At 29.9% G+C, this 20975-nt stretch overlaps 9 protein-coding genes across 10 annotated transcripts; 4 read left to right on the top strand and 5 right to left on the bottom strand.

Moving 5' to 3' along the window:
• The first annotated feature begins 43 nt into the window (after positions 1-43).
• Positions 44-1902, top strand: OCT59_023027 (uncharacterized protein). The gene is made up of 6 exons (XM_025320115.2): positions 44-455; positions 550-671; positions 757-909; positions 973-1188; positions 1266-1450; positions 1521-1902. Exons 1-6 carry the CDS (start codon positions 170-172, stop codon positions 1693-1695), a joined length of 1137 nt encoding a protein of 378 aa, XP_025172139.2. The 5' UTR covers positions 44-169; the 3' UTR covers positions 1696-1902.
• A 223-nt stretch (positions 1903-2125) lies between these two features.
• Positions 2126-3549, top strand: OCT59_023026 (uncharacterized protein; the record flags this gene model as incomplete). Its single annotated transcript, XM_066150509.1, has 7 exons — positions 2126-2302; positions 2378-2498; positions 2560-2679; positions 2745-2797; positions 2874-3035; positions 3116-3235; positions 3308-3549. The coding sequence occupies 7 exons, from the start codon at positions 2126-2128 to the stop codon at positions 3545-3547; spliced, it is 993 nt and encodes a 330-aa protein (XP_066006534.1). The 3' UTR covers positions 3548-3549.
• Positions 3542-4883, bottom strand: OCT59_023025 (uncharacterized protein). The gene is made up of 3 exons (XM_025320113.2): positions 4742-4883; positions 4067-4666; positions 3542-3986 (listed from the first exon to the last, which is right to left on the bottom strand). The coding sequence occupies exons 1-3, from the start codon at positions 4805-4807 to the stop codon at positions 3636-3638; spliced, it is 1017 nt and encodes a 338-aa protein (XP_025172137.1). The 5' UTR covers positions 4808-4883; the 3' UTR covers positions 3542-3635.
• A 1816-nt stretch (positions 4884-6699) lies between these two features.
• OCT59_023024 (uncharacterized protein) lies at positions 6700-7592 on the bottom strand. Its single transcript, XM_066150507.1, has 3 exons — positions 7365-7592; positions 7132-7199; positions 6700-7052 (listed from the first exon to the last, which is right to left on the bottom strand). Exons 1-3 carry the CDS (start codon positions 7421-7423, stop codon positions 6766-6768), a joined length of 414 nt encoding a protein of 137 aa, XP_066006533.1. The 5' UTR covers positions 7424-7592; the 3' UTR covers positions 6700-6765.
• A 171-nt stretch (positions 7593-7763) lies between these two features.
• On the bottom strand, positions 7764-10328 carry OCT59_023023 (uncharacterized protein; the record flags this gene model as incomplete). Its single annotated transcript, XM_025323593.2, has 12 exons — positions 10116-10328; positions 9938-10050; positions 9776-9850; positions 9664-9696; positions 9487-9600; positions 9320-9400; positions 8666-9250; positions 8530-8577; positions 8383-8449; positions 8191-8307; positions 7872-8117; positions 7764-7792 (listed from the first exon to the last, which is right to left on the bottom strand). The coding sequence occupies exons 1-12, from the start codon at positions 10258-10260 to the stop codon at positions 7764-7766; spliced, it is 1653 nt and encodes a 550-aa protein (XP_025172134.1). The 5' UTR covers positions 10261-10328.
• A 131-nt stretch (positions 10329-10459) lies between these two features.
• On the top strand, positions 10460-12226 carry OCT59_023022 (uncharacterized protein; the record flags this gene model as incomplete). The annotated part of the gene is made up of 1 exon (XM_025311391.2): positions 10460-12226. One exon carries the CDS (start codon positions 10460-10462, stop codon positions 11843-11845), a length of 1386 nt encoding a protein of 461 aa, XP_025172133.1. The 3' UTR covers positions 11846-12226.
• On the bottom strand, positions 11880-15274 carry OCT59_023021 (uncharacterized protein). Of its 2 annotated transcripts, XM_066150506.1 has the most exons (17): positions 14975-15274; positions 14827-14881; positions 14649-14679; positions 14310-14438; positions 14146-14224; positions 13982-14081; positions 13890-13898; positions 13773-13805; positions 13660-13691; positions 13525-13569; positions 13400-13447; positions 13144-13329; positions 12912-13063; positions 12690-12828; positions 12487-12615; positions 12315-12408; positions 11880-12240 (listed from the first exon to the last, which is right to left on the bottom strand). In XM_066150506.1, the coding sequence occupies exons 1-17, from the start codon at positions 14975-14977 to the stop codon at positions 12176-12178; spliced, it is 1329 nt and encodes a 442-aa protein (XP_066006532.1). In that variant the 5' UTR covers positions 14978-15274; the 3' UTR covers positions 11880-12175. The 2 variants fall into 2 exon arrangements, with proteins under 2 accessions (XP_066006532.1, XP_025172132.1); XM_025320111.2 differs by having other exon boundaries at positions 11880-12408.
• A 131-nt stretch (positions 15275-15405) lies between these two features.
• On the top strand, positions 15406-17149 carry OCT59_023020 (uncharacterized protein). The gene is made up of 6 exons (XM_066150505.1): positions 15406-15736; positions 15809-15927; positions 16002-16303; positions 16368-16450; positions 16551-16726; positions 16793-17149. Exons 1-6 carry the CDS (start codon positions 15446-15448, stop codon positions 17058-17060), a joined length of 1239 nt encoding a protein of 412 aa, XP_066006531.1. The 5' UTR covers positions 15406-15445; the 3' UTR covers positions 17061-17149.
• Positions 17150-17570: 421 nt separating this feature from the next.
• On the bottom strand, positions 17571-19794 carry OCT59_023019 (uncharacterized protein; the record flags this gene model as incomplete). Its single annotated transcript, XM_066150504.1, has 8 exons — positions 17571-18214; positions 18285-18378; positions 18456-18596; positions 18723-18812; positions 18910-19104; positions 19203-19399; positions 19507-19584; positions 19719-19794. 8 exons carry the CDS (start codon positions 19792-19794, stop codon positions 17571-17573), a joined length of 1515 nt encoding a protein of 504 aa, XP_066006530.1.
• Positions 19795-20975: the final 1181 nt, after the last annotated feature.

The raw sequence follows: 20975 nt of genomic DNA, 5'->3' as shown, positions 1-20975 counted from the left end.
GATTTTGATATTTATTTTTTTTTTGTATGGATTTACTGTCTAAAGGTTTTGTCTCTTACCTTTACCCTTTACGCCCTTTTTTATAAAACATTTTACTATTCCTTTCATTTTTTTTATTTAGCGACAAATTAATGATATACAGTTTGTATAGTTTGATATTAGATAAAAAATGTCACCAGTTGCTGAAACAAACAAGTTGGAAGAGCACGTGTCAGAAATTGACAATATTAAACGGCATCATGGAGAAATTATCTATGAGACTAATGGTTTTATTAGTAAAATTCATAGGAAAGATAAACAATTGAACCGACGTACCGTTAATACTTATACTGGTATGTGGAAAGAGGATAAAAAAGATTTTTCTAATAAGGAAGAAACAACCAAAGTAAGACGCGAAAATGCCCAAAAAATGACAAACGCGTTCTATGACATTGTCACAGATTTTTATGAATATGGCAAGTATTTATGTTATCAGTATAAGGAAATTTGCAAGAATTGAAAGATTAACCTTTTTTTAAAAAAAATATATAAATGATAATAAATGTATAGGATGGGGCGAATCTTTTCATTTTGCTCGTATCTATAAAGGTGATACTTTTGAGCAAGCTATTAAACGTCACGAACAATATTTATCTTTAAAGTTAGGAATGAATGATAAACATAAAACTTTAGTAAGATTAAAAAAAAATTTTTTTAATCAATCAGATTCAAATTTTTTATTACCAACACTAATTTGATGGGTTTGCACGTGCTCAGGATGTTGGTTGTGGCGTTGGTGGCCCACTCCGTGAAATTGTCAGGTTATCTGGCGCTCATATAACTGGAATTAATAATAATGCATATCAGATTGAAAGATGTAAAGCGTATTCGAGGAACCTTGGAATAGAAAGCAGAACCGATTTTGTTAAAGTAATCATAAATCTGAATATATTTTTATTTTGACTTAAACTAAATGTCAAATATTTTATTTAGGGGGATTTCACGAACATGCCACGTGAGCTGGATGGTAAATTCGACTCAGCTTACGCGGTTGAAGCTACAGTACATTCTCCTAAACTTGAAATGGTTTATGGACAAGTATTTCGTGCTTTAAAACCTGGAGGTCTCTTTGCAACTTATGAATGGGTTACGACACCAAAATATGATGAAAATAATCCTGAACATGGGCGAATCATTCATGGAATCGAGGTTTTCATTCAATTAAAGTTTTTCTTTTAGGCATAATTGAAATGAAATATTTAAATATTTTCTTGATCTTAAATTAGGAGGGTAACTCGATTCCATCATTGAGCTCTTATGAACAAGCTCTTGAAGCCGCGAAAAGCGTTGGCTTCGAAGTGCTTGAGTACGAAGATATGGCTATGTTAGAAGATTGTCATGATCCATGGTATTTGACTTTAAAAGGAAGTTTTTCCTTCAGTGGATTTAGGATGACTCGTATAGGAAGATGGTACGGTTTAAATTTGTTCTAAGTTCTGAGTGTATTTTATAGTATGATTTTCTAATTTAAGTTATTTTAGGACAACTCATAAGTTAGTTTATTTTCTCGAATGTCTTCGCATCGTCGCTCCTGGTTCAACTGATGTTGCATCCTTTCTTAACAACACTGCTGATGCTTTAGTTAAAGGAGGAGAATTGGAGATTTTTACTCCAATGTTCTTTATTTTACTTAAAAAACCTTCAACAGCTCAGTGACCTTATATATATATATATATATATATTATAAAATAAGGATATTTATACACATATAGGATTTAGGTTTAAACATTATTTTTATCATTGTACTATATCCTTTCTTAATCTTTCTTTTTTCATTGTAAACAAAAAAAAACATATTACAATATCTTAATTTTTGTAAACGAAAATATATTGTATTTGTAATCTTTTGGGATTTTACGCCACAAAAATAATTCATCACGTGAAACTGTAGTTTTTAAGATTATCTGTTATCAGTAAAAAAAATTCTTCATTAAGACACCATGGTGACATCGCCTTCGTAGCGGTTTGGTTGTCAGTTTGTTGAATTGCTCCCGGTTTTAGTTTTAAATCTTTGTAATTTATTCTGTCACCTGGTTCACTTTGTGTTATAAAAATTCTTCATTACGAGACTTTTTAATATAAAAATATGACCACTAATATTTTTTCTAAAAGTTTGCTCGATACTGGTACAAATGAAGTAATTAATCCGGACACGTATTTTCAAAATAATTTACCACCAAGTACATTACCTGAAGATGAAAATAAAGTAAAAGAATTTGTAAATAAGCATGATAAAGCTGGTAGAAGAATTGTTTTGGTTACGGTAATTAATAAAGTTTACTTATTTAATTTTATTGAAAATAGTGTTTTATTTATTTTATTTTATTTTTAAAATAAGAGTGGGGGTACTACTGTACCACTTGAAAATAATACCGTAAGATTTTTAGATAATTTTAGTGCTGGAACTAGAGGAGCTACCTCAGCTGAATATCCTTTTATTCATTTCTATAATCTTTTTAGTTGAAGTTTTTGCTTTATCTTTAACAAAAAATTTTAATAATACATATTTTCTCGAGATAGGTTATGCAGTGATTTTTATGCATAGACAATTTAGCTTACAACCATATAGTAGACATTACACTCATTCAACAAATTGTTTTCTTGATTTTATTGAATTAAGAAATGATGGCAAAATTGAAGGTAATTGAATAATTTTTTTTTTTAAAAAAAAAGGAGACAAAAAATTAATTATTTTATATTAGTAGTTAATTCACAATATATTCCAAAAATGAAATCTATATTGGAAAAATATAAAAAAGTAAATAATGAAGAATTAAGAATTTCTCTTTTAATATAATTTTTTTTAGTTGTTGATATATTATTACATTTTTTAGGCAAAGCAAGATGGGACACTATTGTTAATTAATTTCGTTACTGTAGCAGATTATCTTTTTCTTCTTCGTAGTGTTACGCAAATCATGAGAAATTTAAAAGAAAATGCAATGTATTACCTTGCTGCTGCTGTCAGTGATTTTTTTATTCCATCTCAAAAGATGGTAAGCAAATATTATTATATCCTTTTTAATAATTCAAATTATTTATATCGTTTATGACTAGAATCTTGAATATTAAATAGGTTCAACATAAAATTCAATCCGCGGAAGGTGGTTTAACTCTTACAATGGATCAAGTGCCAAAATTTTTAAAGCCAATGGTCACAAACTGGGTACCGGAAGGATTTATTGTTTCATTTAAGGTTAGGAATAATTTTTTTTTTATTTTATTATGAAAAAATTATATGATTTATCCATTTTTTTTTATTATATAGTTAGAAACAGATCCTTCTTTATTAGTTGATAAATCAAGACAAGCATTGACAAGATATGGGCATCAAATCGTTATTGGTAATCTTCTGACTACAAGAAAACTGGAAGTAACATTTATAACAAAAGATTCTGAACTTAAAATACAATTATCTGAAGAAGAAGTAAATAATGATGTTGAAATTGAATCAAAGATAATTCCCGAATTAGTTAAAAGACATGATGAATGGGTTAAAAATACCTAAAAAGAAAAAGCTTAAAAGCAGATTTATTCTTATAAAATAAATTATTGAAATATTTATTTAATAATTACAACATTTATTATTTACAATATTATGCATAAAGATCACGTTGTCTCATATTAGGACTAGAAGTGTTGCTTCTAAGCCAATTAGATTGATTAAATGAATGTTGAAGCCAATTCGCAGATTCATTAGAAGATTTTAATATATTCCACTCGGATTGCGTTAAAGAATGTTCAACGCTACCGATAGAATTATTTCCCCAGTATTCTAATGATGCTCCTGTAAGCTGCTCTTCTAAATTTGTAATTGTATTGTTTTCATTATTCAAACACGCGGGATTATAAAAGCTATTTCCGTATACACGTGTTGGTTCATCAATCTCACCGCGAGGTATGTTATTCAAGGGAGTATATTTACGTATCAAATATCTAAATTCATTCTTGATTATTTCCGTAAATTAAAAATTAAATTTAATAATGATTTTCTGAGTATTAAAATAATCGTAAACGATCAAAATACCTCATGGATCGAATCGTTTGTAGTCGGCACGTAATTAATGCGCGGAATATCATTGTTCACATTTTCATACATTCTGCAACGATTATTGTCAAACGATGCATGTTTTTCATATACTTGCAAAAAGTCACAAACGCATCCAGTATCTTCATCGCAAGGCAAAAGGAAATCATGAGATTTTGAGTCTCGATTCAATTCGTTGACCCGCATTTTATTGACTTTATCCCTTATTTTTCTATTGTCCATTTTCAAAATCTCATTAATTTTATTTAATAATTCTTTTTCTTCATCATATGCTTCATCACGTGTTTCCAAGGTCTCGTTAACTTTTTTTAGTTCTGAAAAACTGACATTATCTTCAGTATTATTCTCGGTTTCTAAAATCGGACTATTCTGTTTAGGTAACCAGCGAGAAGATTCTTCATTATGAGAAGTTGTGGATTTCGCGAGGTTGGCAGAGAAATGTGTAGGTTTATCACATTGATTAGCTGCTTTCTCACATTTGCATGTAAACGGTTGATGGTTCTTTATATCATCATTATACTCCTCTACTGCCTTACAGTTATTTTCTCGTTTTAGGTCTATTTCATGTAAAGAAGATGGCTAAAAGTCAAATACAATTTATATTAAACCTTCTAAAAAAGTAGCTATTAATAACTTTTTATTACAATAAAATACCTTCATCTGTTCATTTATTATTGAGCCATGATTTTGAAGGATATCAAGGTATTCGATATGTAACATATTTATAATAAAATATTGAATTAGACAAAAGAAGCAAAAGAAAAAGAAAAAGTCATTTTCTGAGAGGTTTAAACATATGTAATCAACAATGAAAAAGACGAAAATGTGGCTATGAAATAAAAGTGGCAGTGTAATAAAATTATTGATAATCTACTCTCTATGTTCGCGTCAATAAGTAAACGATCTAGTCTAAATATGGAAATTTAGATTTAACTTCCATATTTCGATACAATGCTCAAAGACTAATAGCTGAATTAATTGATAAAACTTTTTTAAAAAGATTTTATATCGGAGGGGGTTAATTAGGTAAGTTGATAGTTACTTAGTTAGGGATTAGATTAGATTAGGATTTGATGTTCATATCTCATGATTTTTCAGTTACGCGCAAAGTTTTTGTGAAATTTGTCGTGTAACAATCGATTAATTTATCATTCAGCTTCCCTATCTGAAAAACAAAAAAAAACTTCACTTTAAATAAAATGGCAGGATTAGTAGATAAGCCAAATAGAGTTGTTGAATATCAAAAGTTCTTTCAGGTAGTTACGAAGATATTTCTATTTTTATATTTGGTTTCGTTGAATAACAATTTATCTTTTATTCAAGACAAATTCTAGTACACCTCTTTGGATTCTTGGTGGTCCTTCTAGAAAAGGTTTCGTGGCTTTATTCTTTGGAGGTCTTGCTGTTGGCACGACTGGAGCAGCGTATGCTTTAACCAAAATGATAAAGGTGTGTGTAATTATACTGTACTATATTCTCATTTTTTCTGTTAAATCAAATTAACTTTTATTTATTTATAGGGAAAGAAATAACAATTTTAATATATTTTTTTTCCTATAAAACAAGAATAGTTGTATAAAGAAAACTATGTTTATTTGATTTCGTTATTATTTATGTTGGTTTAATCTCAATTAATAAAATTAATAAAATATTATCATTTGTTTCAAGGTTGTGAAATTATGTTGCACGTCTTTTATCTTGTAATTAAGGTAATTTAGTTAGGTCAGGTAAAAAAATATATGTATTAAAGGAGGCTAAGGACTTGTAACTAATAAATATTTGAAATAAATAACAACTGAACAAACTTTCATTAGGGAATATAAAAGAAAAAGGAATAAATTCCCCCAAGGTTCATATTAAAATTTACATTTTTTTCAATTCAACTAATATCTTTAAGTATAGTAGTAATAGTAGTAATAATAAAATTTTAGGAAGAGTTACAAACACTATAATCGTCCTTATTATCACCATCATCCAAATCATTTTAAATGATTTGTTCAAAGCTACGCAACGTTTTAAACATGAAGAGATTATAACATGTAAAAAAACAACAGTCGGATTTAATAAAAAAAATATAAAAATAATATTTGCCATTTACTTAATAAGATCGAATCATGGAGCCAAGTCCATTATTCACAAAGTGTATCTGTTATCAAATATATTGTAAAATATCATGCGTTTTGTTAGTTCCATTAAACTCCCAAAAAATGAATGTAAAAGGAAAAATCAAGTGTTGATTTAATAATTCAAAAAAAAAAAGTTTGTAAGTCTATGAGGAAAAAAAAACTCTTTGATTTTTCGTTAGTAACTAGCGAAAAATAATGTCCATAAAATTGCTTCACGACAATAAACGAAATGCAATGACCGTTATTCCGAAAGCATATAAGACCATATTTCAAATATAATCCGCATTCAAATAGTCCTTCGAAAATAATGTTTTTAGTCAATTCTGTTGAAAGAACGTCCACCTTTGTGCACTTCATTCAACTTCGGATTGTTCTTTGCCAAAATATCTTTACCCATCTTGGCGAAATCAAAGTCACAATCGTGCTTATCGGGTACTTTATGGGTATCACAAAAAACATACTCTAAAGAGATCAAAAATAAAAGTTTAAAAATAAAGAATTAATTCTCAAAAATTTATAAAGTAAATTTCTTATAACAATCATAAAATGATATTAACCGCATCGACATTTATTAATAGTTTGCTTAGCTAAAGGGATTTTGGCCCGACACATGAAACAACGAGCTTTGTTAGATTGAACCGGTCGTGTATGTTGGCTTGGTTGATCTTCAGTAGGAATCGGAGGACTGGATTGAGGTAAGACTTGCTCAGAAGTAGGTGTAGCAATGGATTCTTGGATTTCTTCTGTAGCAATAGTTGTAGTTGTGGATGAGGGTGTGGATGTAAGAGGCTGATTTGTTGAAGCGGAAGAGGGCATGGCAGGTTCTATAGGCTTCTCAGCTTTTAGAAATAATTGATACAATAAGTTATTTATTATACAGTATTAAACAAAACGTTCATTTTATGCAACAATCCGTACCACTTTGTCCATTCTTTGCATTGCATTCCTTAAAGCATTTGGAACACATGTGGTTGTAAATGGGGTTGCTAATTTTACAGAGAGGTTGATTTAGTATAATAGTATACATATAATAAATTATTGAACGAAAGTATTTATATTCTAGATGTTTTTTCTTGTTAAAACCAAGAAAAAACATATTTCTTTAGTTTAGACTTCTTAATAGATATAATATAAGCTCTGCGTCTGCTTACCCATAAAATCCACAACCATTAATACAAAACTCCGTCTTGTTAGATGTGTTGTCCTCCATTTTAAGCTTTATTTACGGCAAAGGCTATGGTAAAACTAGAGATGATGGAGATCTCTGGGTTGTATATTGTAATTTTCTTTAAATTAAAAGAGAAAGCCCAATTCTACGGAGATGACAAATAACGAAGTTTAGTCAAACTAAAAAAATATTGGTGTATTTTATGAACTTTAGAAAAATTCATTAACTTTTTATACATTTATATATAATTTTCAATCAATAAATAGATTGTCATAAATTATTGAACTTCCTAAAATAAGCACCACGTGAAATAAAGTTATAATTTATACAATTTTTATTATAAATTAATTTAATAAAATCTACCAAGTATCCAAATACACTATTATGAATTCTGTAATTCCACATAATTAGCTAAAAATAAACAGATTAATATATAAATAAAATTGCTTAATTTTGATAAAATTTATATAGCATATAATTTAATTTTTACCTGGGAATAAACCGACTGTCCCGTCAGGAGCTTTGCCTCTCCACCAATCTTCTGAAACAAATTCAATGTCTGTGATAATATCTCCATCCGAAAATGAGATTTCATTTTCTTCACTTGCAGAATAATCGTATAATGCTATTGCTTTAGCAGTGTGTTGTTCTTGTACCGAATCAACTGTTTGTTGTTGTTCAGCTTCAACTTCTTCAACTTGTTCAGGCACATTCTCAATAATTTCGACATAGTTTGCTGTATATTTGAAGAGTTTTATTTTGATGCATTTTAGGGAAAAAAGGTTTATTTATTTATATAAATCATTTACCTGGAAAAAGCCCAGACCTGGATCCATCCGCACTAGTACCCTGCCACCATCCTTCATCTAATTGGATAATATCTCTAATAATTTCACCTTCTAATAGCGACATTTCATTGTCTTCACCTAAAATTTTTTTTTAAAAAAATCTGGTAAAAAAGTTTCATTTTATGAAGTGAAAATAAAATTATGTTTACTTACTAGCATCATAAGAATATTGAACTATTGCTGTTATACTATCAGCTGATTCAGCAGAAATTGTGGTGGTCTAAATTTATTAAATAGTAATTTTTAAATAATTCATTAAACATAATGAGTACGAATTAATTAAAATGAATGTAATAATGCCTGGGCCAATTGTTGTTCTTGCTCGAGTTGAAGACGTGCAGCTTCTTGCTGGTGAGAATTTTGAAAATTGAAAAAATATTAAAAAATTTCTTAATCGGTTTTTTTTTTAAGATTTACTAATTTATTAATAACAAACCTCTTGTTCGCGTTCAAATTCTAGTCTCTGTCTTTCTTCTTCTTCTCGTTCCCGTTTCTCTCTTTCTTCTTTCTCCTTACGAGCCTTCTCCATTCTTTCCTGATCTTCTTTAGCTTTTATTGATCTTTCTTCTTCTATGTCGCGTTGTCTTAATTCTCTCTCATGTCTGATTCTGTCTTGTTCTTCGCGTTCTGCTTGTTCTCTACGGGCAGCCTCTTCTTGGCGTTCTGCTTCCAATCGCTCAGCTTCTAAGCGTTCATTCTCTTCGCGTTCATTCTCTTCACGTTCATTCTCTTCACGTTCATTCTCTTCACGTTCATTCTCTTCACGTTCATTCTCTTCACGTTCTATTCTTTCACGTTCTTTCTTTTCACGTTCTATTCTTTCGCGTTCTTTGTTTTCACGTTCTTTCTCTTCGCGTTCTATTCTTTCACGTTCCTTCTCAGCGCGATCGCGTTCTCTAAGTGCTTTTAATTCTGCTGGAGATGATCCAGACGGTAATGGTTCCTCGGCGGGGGTTGTCCACGTTGATCGTGTACCAAGCGGTTTTGGTTTTGGAAGTTGAACGGGTTGATACACCGAACCCTTTATGAACATTAATTAATTAATATATAATGCCTAATAAGCTAAGACTTTTTTTCTTTGTACACATACAACAGGCTTAATTGCTTCACGAGGAGCTTGTCGTTGTAACGCAGTAATATCTGGAATTTTTACTGGTTCATATGCAGAATGCTATATATTTAAAAAATATATATTAGAAATATATATTTGAAATATTTTAAGTAATATAAATAATAACTACTAAAACAATAACATACAACAGGTAAAATTGGATCCTCCTTTCTCGACTTTTCCTTATTAGTATTAATTGAATATTTAGAACCACCGCTTTCATTAATACGTTTCATTATATATTCTGGATCAACATCATCCTAAGATAAAAAATGTAAGTATATAAAAATTCTTTCATATTATAATAGCGTAGGGAAACTTACTTCTGATCTGGCATTAATTTGGAGATGATAACCCTACATAGATTCCATTATTTAGATTTTGTTTTTTTTAAAAAAAAAATTTTATTTAGACAAATGAAAAAATTTCACTAACCTTTAGGAACTTTGAAACTTCGTTAAAATGTGAATTGAACAATCCTTTTTTGATTTCCGGTACCCCTTCACCACACTGATTTAAATAAGATCGAGCGGAAATATATTGAATAAAGAATCAATGAAAAAAAGAGTATAAACATTAATGTAGAAAACACATTACCCAGCCGATAAGAACAAACTTCGGTAATTCAGTATTTGGATCTATCACTCTAACAAAAGCATATTGAATTTTTCCATCGTTAAATTCTTCCACCAATTCTTCAAGTCCTCCGGCTATAAAGTCGTTGTCGTAATGTTAAAGACTAAGAAATTGATTAAAATAACAAAAGTGTTCTTACCTCCTTTTTCTAAAACTTTCAAATCGTTGTTTCCCTTGTCATAACCATAAAGCACCCAGCTTGTTTCTTTATCGCCATTAAGAACAGATTGATAAGTTGACGAAAGTGCTTTAGAATGGGTGTTGAAATTCACAGAAAGACTCATTATGACCAACGAAACTAAGTACGAGTATTCAAATTTACGCTAAATTTGTTGGTATTCCATAACTTCCTGAAATTGAAATGATAATCAGAATGTATTACTTAAACCCGAAAGCTTGGTGAAAACTGTCTTACTATTTTTGTATAATATGCAAATTAAAATAATTTATTATATGTATTGAAGATCTTTTTTTCTTATTCTTATGGCCCTCTTACCGCCTGAATTATGGAAAGAGATCGTAGATTTCTTTTCCGATTACCGAAGCCTACGTTCCTTACTATTGGTCAATAAAACTTTTAGCTCTTTTGCTGTTCGTAAACTCTATGATAAAATTATTATAGGGCCTCATATAGATTTTAATAAACTCGCAGACTCGATCTCGATTAGCAGTAATGTTAATGGTAAACAAATAGCATATTACAATTATGCTTCCTTAGTTCGTACAATTTCAATTACTTCTTGTGATCGAGAAAATGAATTCCCTTGGTTTCGTTTGCCATCAGTTTTAACACAATGTTTTAACGCAAATGGAATTTTAATTAGTCCCAGAGAACAATATGCAGAGTCACAAGTCATTGCGGTTATGGAAGTCGTTAAATCTACAACTTTAGTTACAAAATATTTAGCTAAAGCGGTAGAAATTCTTTCTTCTAGAAAAGTTCGTAAATTATGTTTAAGATCTCTACGATTTTTAGGAGAATTCCAAAGACATGGGAGTTATTTTTCTTCAGCTTTGAGTCTTTTACGTGATTTAGAAAGTTTAGAATTTTGGCATGAAAGTGGTAGGCCATTAGGAGAAGTTGGTAAAAAATGTATAGTTAAGTTAATTGAAAATAATGATTTAAAAGAACTTAATTTAGATTATTATGTCGTTGATGATTTAGAGTTTGAAAATCTTGTATCAATTTTTGTTAATTTACCAAATTTATATTCATTAACTTGGTGGGGTACTAAATTCAACAAAGAAGAAGAAGAATATCTTTATCAAGTTATTTTTCAACAATGTAAAAATTTAAAAAAATTAATTATTGAAGTATCCAGTTTTCATGAAGGAGAGGACTTTCTTATTCTTTCTAAACACTGTAAAGGATTAGAAGAATTAATAACTTGGCATGATATTGATGGAGGTGCTTTACCTCTTTCTACATTAATGAATTTAGTTGTCATGAATAAGTCTACTTTAAACCGAATCGACGCTTGGGTCTCTCTTGCTGACCCCCCATCTTCACGTCGTTCTGTAATTAATATTTTTGATGATACTGATTCCGGCTCTGAATTAGATAACGATGCTTCACCAAGTGACTTGCCATCAGAACGTAATCAATTTGAATTTTATCATCCAGCAAATACTAATTCATATTCCGAATGGGTAGAATCATTATTTAATACATTTTTGCCTACAAATCGAGCTTGGAATGACAATTATGATATTTCGGTATCTCATCCAAATCTTTCTAGAATGTTAGTAACTTATAGACAAGATATTGAGAATAATTGGCAAATGTTAGTGGAAGAACATCTGGGAAAACCGATTAAAGATATATGTTGTAATTTAGAAGAGTTAAAACTTTTTTTGACTTTTTGGTAAAATAGTTTAATTTAATTAAGTAATTAATTTACTCTGAATGATTTTATTCGTCTTATATTTATTCATTGCATAATCAATTTTTGTATTATTAATAGAACATTCGATAAATTTTTTTAGACTCATTAAGTGATTCATCCGCATGTTAATAAATAACGATATTTTAAAGAACATTTAAGTGTACTTGTTGGGTATATACCAATGTTTCTCTGTTTATAATAAGGATAATTAAATCGAACTATATAAATAGGGGGAATAAGTGCTGAATAACAAAGGAGAGTAGAAATAAAAAGTATTTATATAATAAACAATAAAATTATTAATAAACAGTACTCAATTTTTAGAGCGAGATAATTTAATATATAATATATACAATAAAAATTGCATTCGTTCACATTCTTTTAAATATAATAACACGTTTAAGGATTAACTTCATCATATCTTTGAAACACTGCATGCATAAATGTCTCACTTATTCCCGGATTTTCCCTTTCAGCGTCCTCAAAAGCTTTTTTCAAGGCATCCAAAGTGAATTGAGCCTTTTGGGTGGGAGCTTTTTTACGCAACTATTCCAAATTATAAAAAAGTAATTTTTAAGATAATAGAATACATAATCTTATTTATAGAATTTGTTACATGCATACCTTATCGATTGATGGTACAATCACTTTTTTGAAAACATCTGGACCTGATACTGGATGACCATAGAGTTCTACGCACTCATTATCTACATGTTTGATTGTATCGTAACCAGAATCATTTTCCTTCATAGCCTTGAATTAATACCATTAAAAGTTAATATTAAGATGAATATAAATTGAAATCAACGACAAAAATCAATTATTACCTTTGCTTGTTTTCCTTTTGATGGTCCAATTGTAGCGGAATCTTTCAAATCATCATCATCATCTGAATAATTTGGTGACCTTGTTTTGGATTGTTTAATAGTTTCGAATTCCCAATTTGTCTCGTCATAATCATCGACACTAAAGTCAGTAAAAAGATTCAAGTATAATAAATAAAATAGATCAGGTATGGAAAATTTAAAAGTAATTTAAGAAAGAAATACCCATTCTCTGAATTATCTGATTCCTCAGAATCTATCTGACAACCTCCTTCAGCCAACCATCTTTCATGTCGTTCGGTTAACTCTGTTAAATAGGAGGTTTTCTTCGCACTACGAATAAACCTATGTTTAAGTAATTCTTTTGCCGTAGGTCTCTAAATATTTACTCGTAAATTTAATATTTCATTTGATAACTATTAAACTTGTAGAAGACTTATAATTAAATTGTACTTACGTTATTAGGATCTTTATCTAAACATAATGCGATAAATTCCTTGAATGCTTTAGAATAGTAACCTTCCAATGTTGGAGGTGGATTTTTAGGAATAAGGAAAAGTACTTTCATTGGATGAAGATCTGCATAAGGCGGTTCACCCTTGGCAAGTTCGATGGCGGTTATACCTAACGACCAGACATCCGCCTAAAAAATCGGCATATTTGTTAAAACAGCTAAGATATATTAACAAGAATTTGAACCCTTTTTTATTTACCTTGAAGTCGTATCCTGATTGCTTTATAACCTCAGGTGCCATCCAAAACTAAAGTAAAATATCAGATCAATCAAAGTAAATCTACTAATATATGAAAAGTGGGAAAATGATTTCGTAACACTTACCGGCGTCCCAACAAAAGTATTTTTCTTTGTTATAGTTGCTGTAAGCTATATGAATGAACTTAAATGTTTACCCAGTCCTACAAAAGGAATCTAACAAATAACAAAATACAGGCTTTATATATAGATTTTGTCTACCTGTCCCGAAACTCCAAAATCGGCCAACTTCACTGCGGATCGATAATGCAAAATTTAGTACAAATAGATATTGCGATTCATCATGATTATAAATTTATATCACTTTTACGTACCATCACCAGTCGAACTTAAAAGAATATTCGCCGCTGTTGTAAATGATTCAACTTTCAGTTCTGACTCAAAGAAAAAATTCTTTGTAACAAATATTCAATAAAGACTGTTTAACGAACCTTTGACGTCTATTTTTAATACGAATTTATTAGTTATATACGATGTATTATACAATGTTTATATGAAAAATTAAAATAAATAAGGTACAAACCTCTGTGTAATTTATTTTCGTTATGAAGATAATCTAATCCTTTCAGTAGTTCTCTTAATATAATCGCTATATACTCTTCTTTGATGACTCCTGGCTTCATCTATATTCAAAGGTAAATCAATATATGTTTTAAAGAAATGAAAATTTAAAAAAGTAATCCTTACTAAATCTGAACAAGAACCGCCAGAACAATATTCCATTACAATCCATAAATGAGTTCCTTTAAGGTAAGAGCCATAATATCTTTACAATACATTTTTACCGTAATTGTAAGATTTTAATTTTGTACTTCAAATGTAGCATAGCTCAATAATGTTATTGAAGTTACCTTGTAACATACTGTGAATCCAATTGTGAGAGGATTGAAATTTCTTGTTGAATATCTTCAATTTCATCCTCGGCATTTTCAAGATCAATAATTTTAATAGCTACTGGAGTTTTCGTCTTTTTATCAAAACTAAGTGATTGTTATAAACAATATTACTTAATACTCTTATTTGCTATACTATTCATCTCAAACATTGCACATCTAACAGTCTGCTTAAATATTTTAATTATTCTCTAATTATATTATTATGCTTTCTTCGAAAGCTCTCCATGATAATATTCAATCCTTTTTTTTTCTTACTATTTGAAGATTCCTATAAAAAAATAATTATTTACTTACCCTTTGAATACTTCACCAAAAGATCCTTTACCTAAATATCATGAAGTTTTTGTTTAAAAATGTTAATGATGATCAATGAATTGAAACCAATCAATCCTAAGCACTCCTCCTTCCATTCTAACAAGCCTCCTATTATGTGATATGTTCATTACATAATTTCAAATAATATAGCTCTTGCCTATTCTATCTTGTTTGACATAAAATTCTTCTGGATCGGCCTGGGTAGAGGAACTCTATTTTGAACAAACGAATAAATTGAAAATAATGAATCGCCTTTTAATAGTTTTGTAATGAAAGCATCTAGTTTATTATACAAAGCACATTACCATTGTTAATTATAAATATAGCCAAAGTAAAAAGTAAACAAAAATGTACGTAAAAATTTTATTATCAAAAAGAAATTTTAAACAAATAAATTAAATAAATAATAAAGAAAAAAATTAATAAATAAACGCGAAAAATGACCAAAAAAAAAATTTTAGGAGAAAAATGAAGAAAGTTAAACAGCTATATATATGTTTATTTATTAACGAAGAGAAAACCCAAAAAATTTCCCCTTTTCAACTGCAAAACACGTAATCTTTTTCGTGATTTGAAAAGGGGTGTAATTGTAAAATTGTAATATAAATTTAACTGCAAATTTTAAAGAATATTCGCACAAATTCTTTTTAAATCTATTTATAGCTTTTTTTTAGTACATCCGACAATTCGGAATACGTTTTTTGTGATAAGATCCAAATATTTGGTACTGATTATTTGGATCATTGAATATTTTTTTTACATCTCTTTCGAAAAATATGCCAAAGTCGAAGAAAACGCGCCTCTCGAATTCTATAACAAAACAAGAAAATAAATTAAAGAAAAAAGAAAAAATTGATCAAAAAGCTATTTCAAACCAACCTACGACCAAGTCTGATTTTAAACTTAATAACAAATTACAAATTAAGGAACAAACAAATGAACTTATTTCGTTAGACACAGAGGACAAAATCATTGTTAAAGATTTTTTAATTATTGCAGGAAGCTATGAAAGGATTTTATATGGAATTGATGCTCATTGGATAAAGTCCGGCGAAAGCTCTGATGATGTATACATTTTATTTTTTTATTTTTAATTTTTCTTTTTGAATCGAATCTAATAAAATAATTTATTCTTGAAGGATGATTTTTCATTAAAATTAGATCCGATCTTTGTCTTTTCAGCTCATACTGGATGTATCAAAACAGTATCGGTGGGAGGCAAATTTTTAGCTTCAGGAAGTACTGACGAGGTTATAAAGTGAGTTTAAATACATCAATCTGAAAGTAATATTTGATTAGTAAAATAAGAAATAACATTTTTTACTATAAAAGGTTATACAATTTGAGAAAACGTAAGGAACTTGGATCCTTGTTACAACATGAAGGTTCTATAACAACTATTCAATTCTTTAATAAAACTCATATGTTTAGCGGAAGCGAAGATGGTACAATATGTATTTGGAGAACCAAAGATTGGGAATGTTTAAAAACTTTAAAAGGTCACAAGGGACGTGTAAATTCTTTAGCGGTTCATCCATCTGGCAAAATAGCTTTATCGGTATCTAATGATAAAACTGTTCGCTTATGGAATTTATTGGCTGGCCAAAAGGCCAGCGTAAACAAACTTGGAAGAGGTATTTATTGAAATAAACTTCTTCTTAGTGACCATTTTCTTATAATCTTGAATTATTTCATTAGAGGGTGAAATCATCTTATGGAATTCATCAGGTGAACAATATGCAATTTTAATGGCTCGAGAAATAGAAATATACAGCACTTCAGTAAGTTATTAAGTTATCTGTTGAATCAAATATGTATTAAATTAAAAATAAATAATGTTTGTTTCCAACAAACTTTTATTTATAATATAAATAAATAAAGGATGCTCAAATATTGCAGAGATTTCAAAGTGGCAATTCTCGTTTTCTTTGTATGCAATATTATGAACATGAGCATCTGGGTGACTTGCTGATTGTAGGAAGCGAAGATAAGGCCATAAGGGTATATGAAGTTAAGAGCGGTAATTGTTTGATAACGTTATTGGGACATAAAAATAGGTAAGTTAATATTGCATATAAACAAAATCATGTTCAAAAGAATATAGTACTAACCTTCATATATAGGATCAAGGACATATCAATTATTCAATCAATACCGCCAAATAATAGTGCGCCTTTTACATTATTATCATCCATCTCTTCTGATGGTGTCATTAACGTATGGAACCTTAATAAAGTGTTACCACACAATTACAAAGAAGGGAATAATCCGATTTTCAATTTACCGTTGGCAACATATGATACAAAAAGTAGGTTAACTTGTGTTGTATTATCTCAAAAATTTGATGCTCAAGATCTAGAAGAAAGAGCTAGTCAGCAAGATTTTGCATAATAAAAGAAATTACGGCCCATGAAAATAATAAATCTATATCGTATTTAAGATGCCATTAGCTTTTCGTAAATAAATAAAAAGTGTCATATAAAAAAATCAATAGGCTTTTTTGGTTTTGTTGACGATCTTGCGACGAGAAATTAATGAGATAATAATTATAAATAACCATAAAATATTTGCTCTTGGACGAAAAACAAGTCGACGTAAAAATTATCTGCAACAGCCGTGTCATTTCCCCTTGACATGAAGGCTTTGCCTACGATAAACAAAGAAAAGTTCTTCGTCATTAAAAAGATTAATTGAAACTGCCAAAGTTATTTATCAATTGCCTTATTGATATACTTTGGATGATAAAACGTGAGGAAAGGTTTTATCTTTGTAAAAAAATGCAATAACAACGGTCAAAGTCTTCATTTCCCTTCGATAGATGTTTTAATACTTAGTAAAGGACTTTGTGACAGACGATAAACAAAGAAAGTTCATCGTCATATTACTTTAGCCCCTTGCGTCTTAACGGCTTCCATCGGGAACCCATTTGAGACCACGAACGTCGAATACCCTATTCTCGAGCCTTATACCATGGCTTCGAATGTAGTCATCGACCATTCTTCTCGTTATACATACAAAACGGTTTTGGTTACGTTTCTGAGTGTATTCTTCATCATGATGCAATTTGTGTTGTTGGTTCTTGTGCGAGTTATGATTATGAACCTGATGGTATGGCTCGTGTCGATGATCTCCGTTCACTACATTGTTTATTGGATGAATAGTAACTGCTGATGTAGCCGTAGTTTCTATGAAAGGTAGTGGATTTCTATATTTGAGAAATCCTAACTCACGAAAAGTTTCAATAACGTCGTCCTGACGAATGCCAGTCATCTCGGAGATTTTATTTATGGAGATCGTGATTATCTCATCTTTTTTTTGCAGTGTGTCTTCATGATCCTCGGTAATGATTTTATCTGCTTCAGGTGGTGTCACTGAAAACGGCGAGGATTCTGAAACAGATCCTATACCTACGTCTGCTCCTTTGCAATTCTTTAGAAGACGAAGTATTGCTTTGTTCCAATAAGCGCGGTATCCTTTCATTCCTAAATCGGAAATAGGTTTCTCTGGGGAACCAATTTTACCCTCTTTTTTAGAAAGTTCATAGCCTAATTATATAAATAAATCTTCATATAAGTTTTCTCTATATCAAATTTTATAAAGATAAAGAATACTTACTGAATTCAATCAGCAATTGCGAATGTCCTCGTCTTTGGTAAGGCGGAAAGACCAATATGCAGGCCAAGTTATTATTATCGTACGATACTTTCTCCTGGATATAACAATTATAATAGCGTAATAAAATTAACAACTTTTATTAACAACTCTTTTTAACCCTATTATCCATACCTTCGAGAAGTATCCTACGACATGCTCCTCGTTCTCGTCATTCTCGGTCAGTATATAAAAAATAAACCCTTCTACATCATAGTAGATAGTTTTATGGTCGATAAAAAATTTTGCCAAAAGGCAAAGATTCTGACAGTAAAGCTAAAGAGCAAATATAATGTAATATATGTATAAGATAACAGAACGTTAAAACCGTATATGATCTCATACTTCATACGTCATACAACCTTATACAAGTATGATCACGTGCGCAAGATATAAAGTTACCTTATTCAGTTTTCCGTCGATCTCATATATCTTATTTCGACCACTTTCATAAACTAACCCTCCTGGAGGACATTTGTGATCGCAAAGAGACTTAAAAATATTATAATAGAAATATAAAGAGGAATCCAATTAGAACGAAAATGTCAAGTAAAAGATCTATATTTTAATGTATCTTTACATTACATACCATGTGTCGCCCCCATGTCTCTTTCATCTTCATATACTTCATGCATCTCTCACAAAAGTATACTTTTTCGAGGTACTTATACTCGTCAGGAAAAGGTGAATAGTACCACGTGTCGATTTCGTATTGTCCAAACACGGCAGCACCAATGTTTCGGACCTTTGTATTCTTCTCGTGCTCTTTTTCAAGAGCATCTTCCTGCACCATTTAATGAATAAATGATATGATCTCAATCAACATATTGCCAAAGTTGTATGTAGCGGTATACAGAGCAAAAATAGTTGAAGTGTAAATACCCTTTTTGGTCCTTTTACAGAACCACCGTCATTAAGTTTTCGCTTTTTGGGAAATCGACTTTGATAAGATGCTTCTCCCTCGTCAGTTGCTTCTTCGTCAACTCCAGCCCGTTTTGCTGGTGTTGCTCCTGACGAGGAAGTAACCACGGCTTTAACAAATCTTTCAGGGGTGACCCATTCGTCAAGTCTTCGGTCAACTAAGAAGTTTATACGATATTTTCAAAAAATTAGGTTGGTTTATGTTGTTTATTTGGATTATTCGGTGATAAGAACGAAAATGTAATAAATAAGTAGTAGTACTTACACCCTTCATAGTGCACGTAGTAAATATAGTCGTTAGAACTATCCTCACAGATCCTTTTTTCGAGAATTTCAGCTTTGCCTGTTTTCATAAAAATTTTTAAAAGTTAAGATTATTCGTGCTACATGTTTAAACTTATACCTGTTTAATATATTTTGTTTACGTTCATGGAAAAAAGTTAAAAGCAAAAATACTCAAAAGTTTATAACATTTACGTATGTCATTTTTCCATTTTACAAAGTGGAAAGTGCCAGGTTCAAGAAACGCCTTTGATTCCGACTTATTCGTCATTTTTTAGCAGTTAACTTTTTAACAAGCTGACGCGGAATCAATAGCTATTAAATTTCCACGAAATGTTATCCAGAATCATACCGCATTTATACCCAGAGATGGTGTTACTCCACGTCACGAGTTTATAATAAACTCGTAAGTGCGGCTGCTCAAGTTGTTAGTTTTCATTGTGGCAGCTAAATCTGTTGATCAGATGTCAGATGTGGCGTTTGCATATACATGCAAATATAATGACCAATTTTGGGAATACTTTTTTGATTTTTTTTTTTGTTGTTTTTTTTAATTGTATGCTAAGCTAAAAATCGTATTCATATTTGGCGTATGTTTTCGGTAAAAAAAAAAATTGTAATCTCATTCATAAATTAGTGTTTCTCTTTAATCATTTTTAAATGATGAGAAATGCTTAATTTCATATGTATTTCTAAATTTACGATGTAATATGAAATTTAAAATAAAGAAATGCGTTTATCAAAAAAAAAAAAAAGATGAGAAATGAGTAATTATTATAATAATTGTAATAGATTTAAAACATACTTAGAGTCTTTTTAAAACTTTAAAGCCGTGCTGCATTTATATTATCATTATATGAGGCAATGTTATGTAAAATGTGAAAATTCAATTTTGTATTACATATGCATTTTGAATTCATCGTCTATATTAAAATCATTCACAATTTTACATTATTAGTTCAATTAATAACGTTCAAATAAAAGTTAAATTATAATTATATTATTACAATCTAATTATCAAAATTAAAAAAATATAAAAGATTTCAAGAATTTCAAAAAAAACTACAGAAATTTGCTCCGGCTGAAACCTCATCGAAGTCAATCATGTATTAATGCGCCAGTCAACTCATAGTGAGTAGTAGTATAATTTGTTTGAGAAAGGAATAGAGAACGATACAATTATTTTCCTTTATTTAACCTCATAATTTGCAAAGTATTCGCAATCTCTAAGTCGCGTCTTTGAATCACATTGTGGCTAATATTGTGGCAAAGTCATTTTTCGCTAATCCACTATCGGAAGGTCCATAGACACTTCTAGAAATTGATTTACAACAAATAATATCGAATTTTTTAAGAGAGTTTGTATAACGTTATTAATATTACGACATCCAAAAGACTATATCATTCTTAGAACTGGTTCAAATTTTACATTGGGAAAAGAACTTTTTATCC

The sequence above is a fragment of the Rhizophagus irregularis genome, chromosome 32 (assembly GCF_026210795.1).
Source record: "Rhizophagus irregularis chromosome 32, complete sequence".
In the NCBI taxonomy this organism is placed as follows: domain Eukaryota; kingdom Fungi; phylum Glomeromycota; class Glomeromycetes; order Glomerales; family Glomeraceae; genus Rhizophagus; species Rhizophagus irregularis.
The sequence above is the reverse complement of the archived record's forward strand: the minus strand, read 5'-3'. Positions and strand labels throughout refer to the sequence as shown.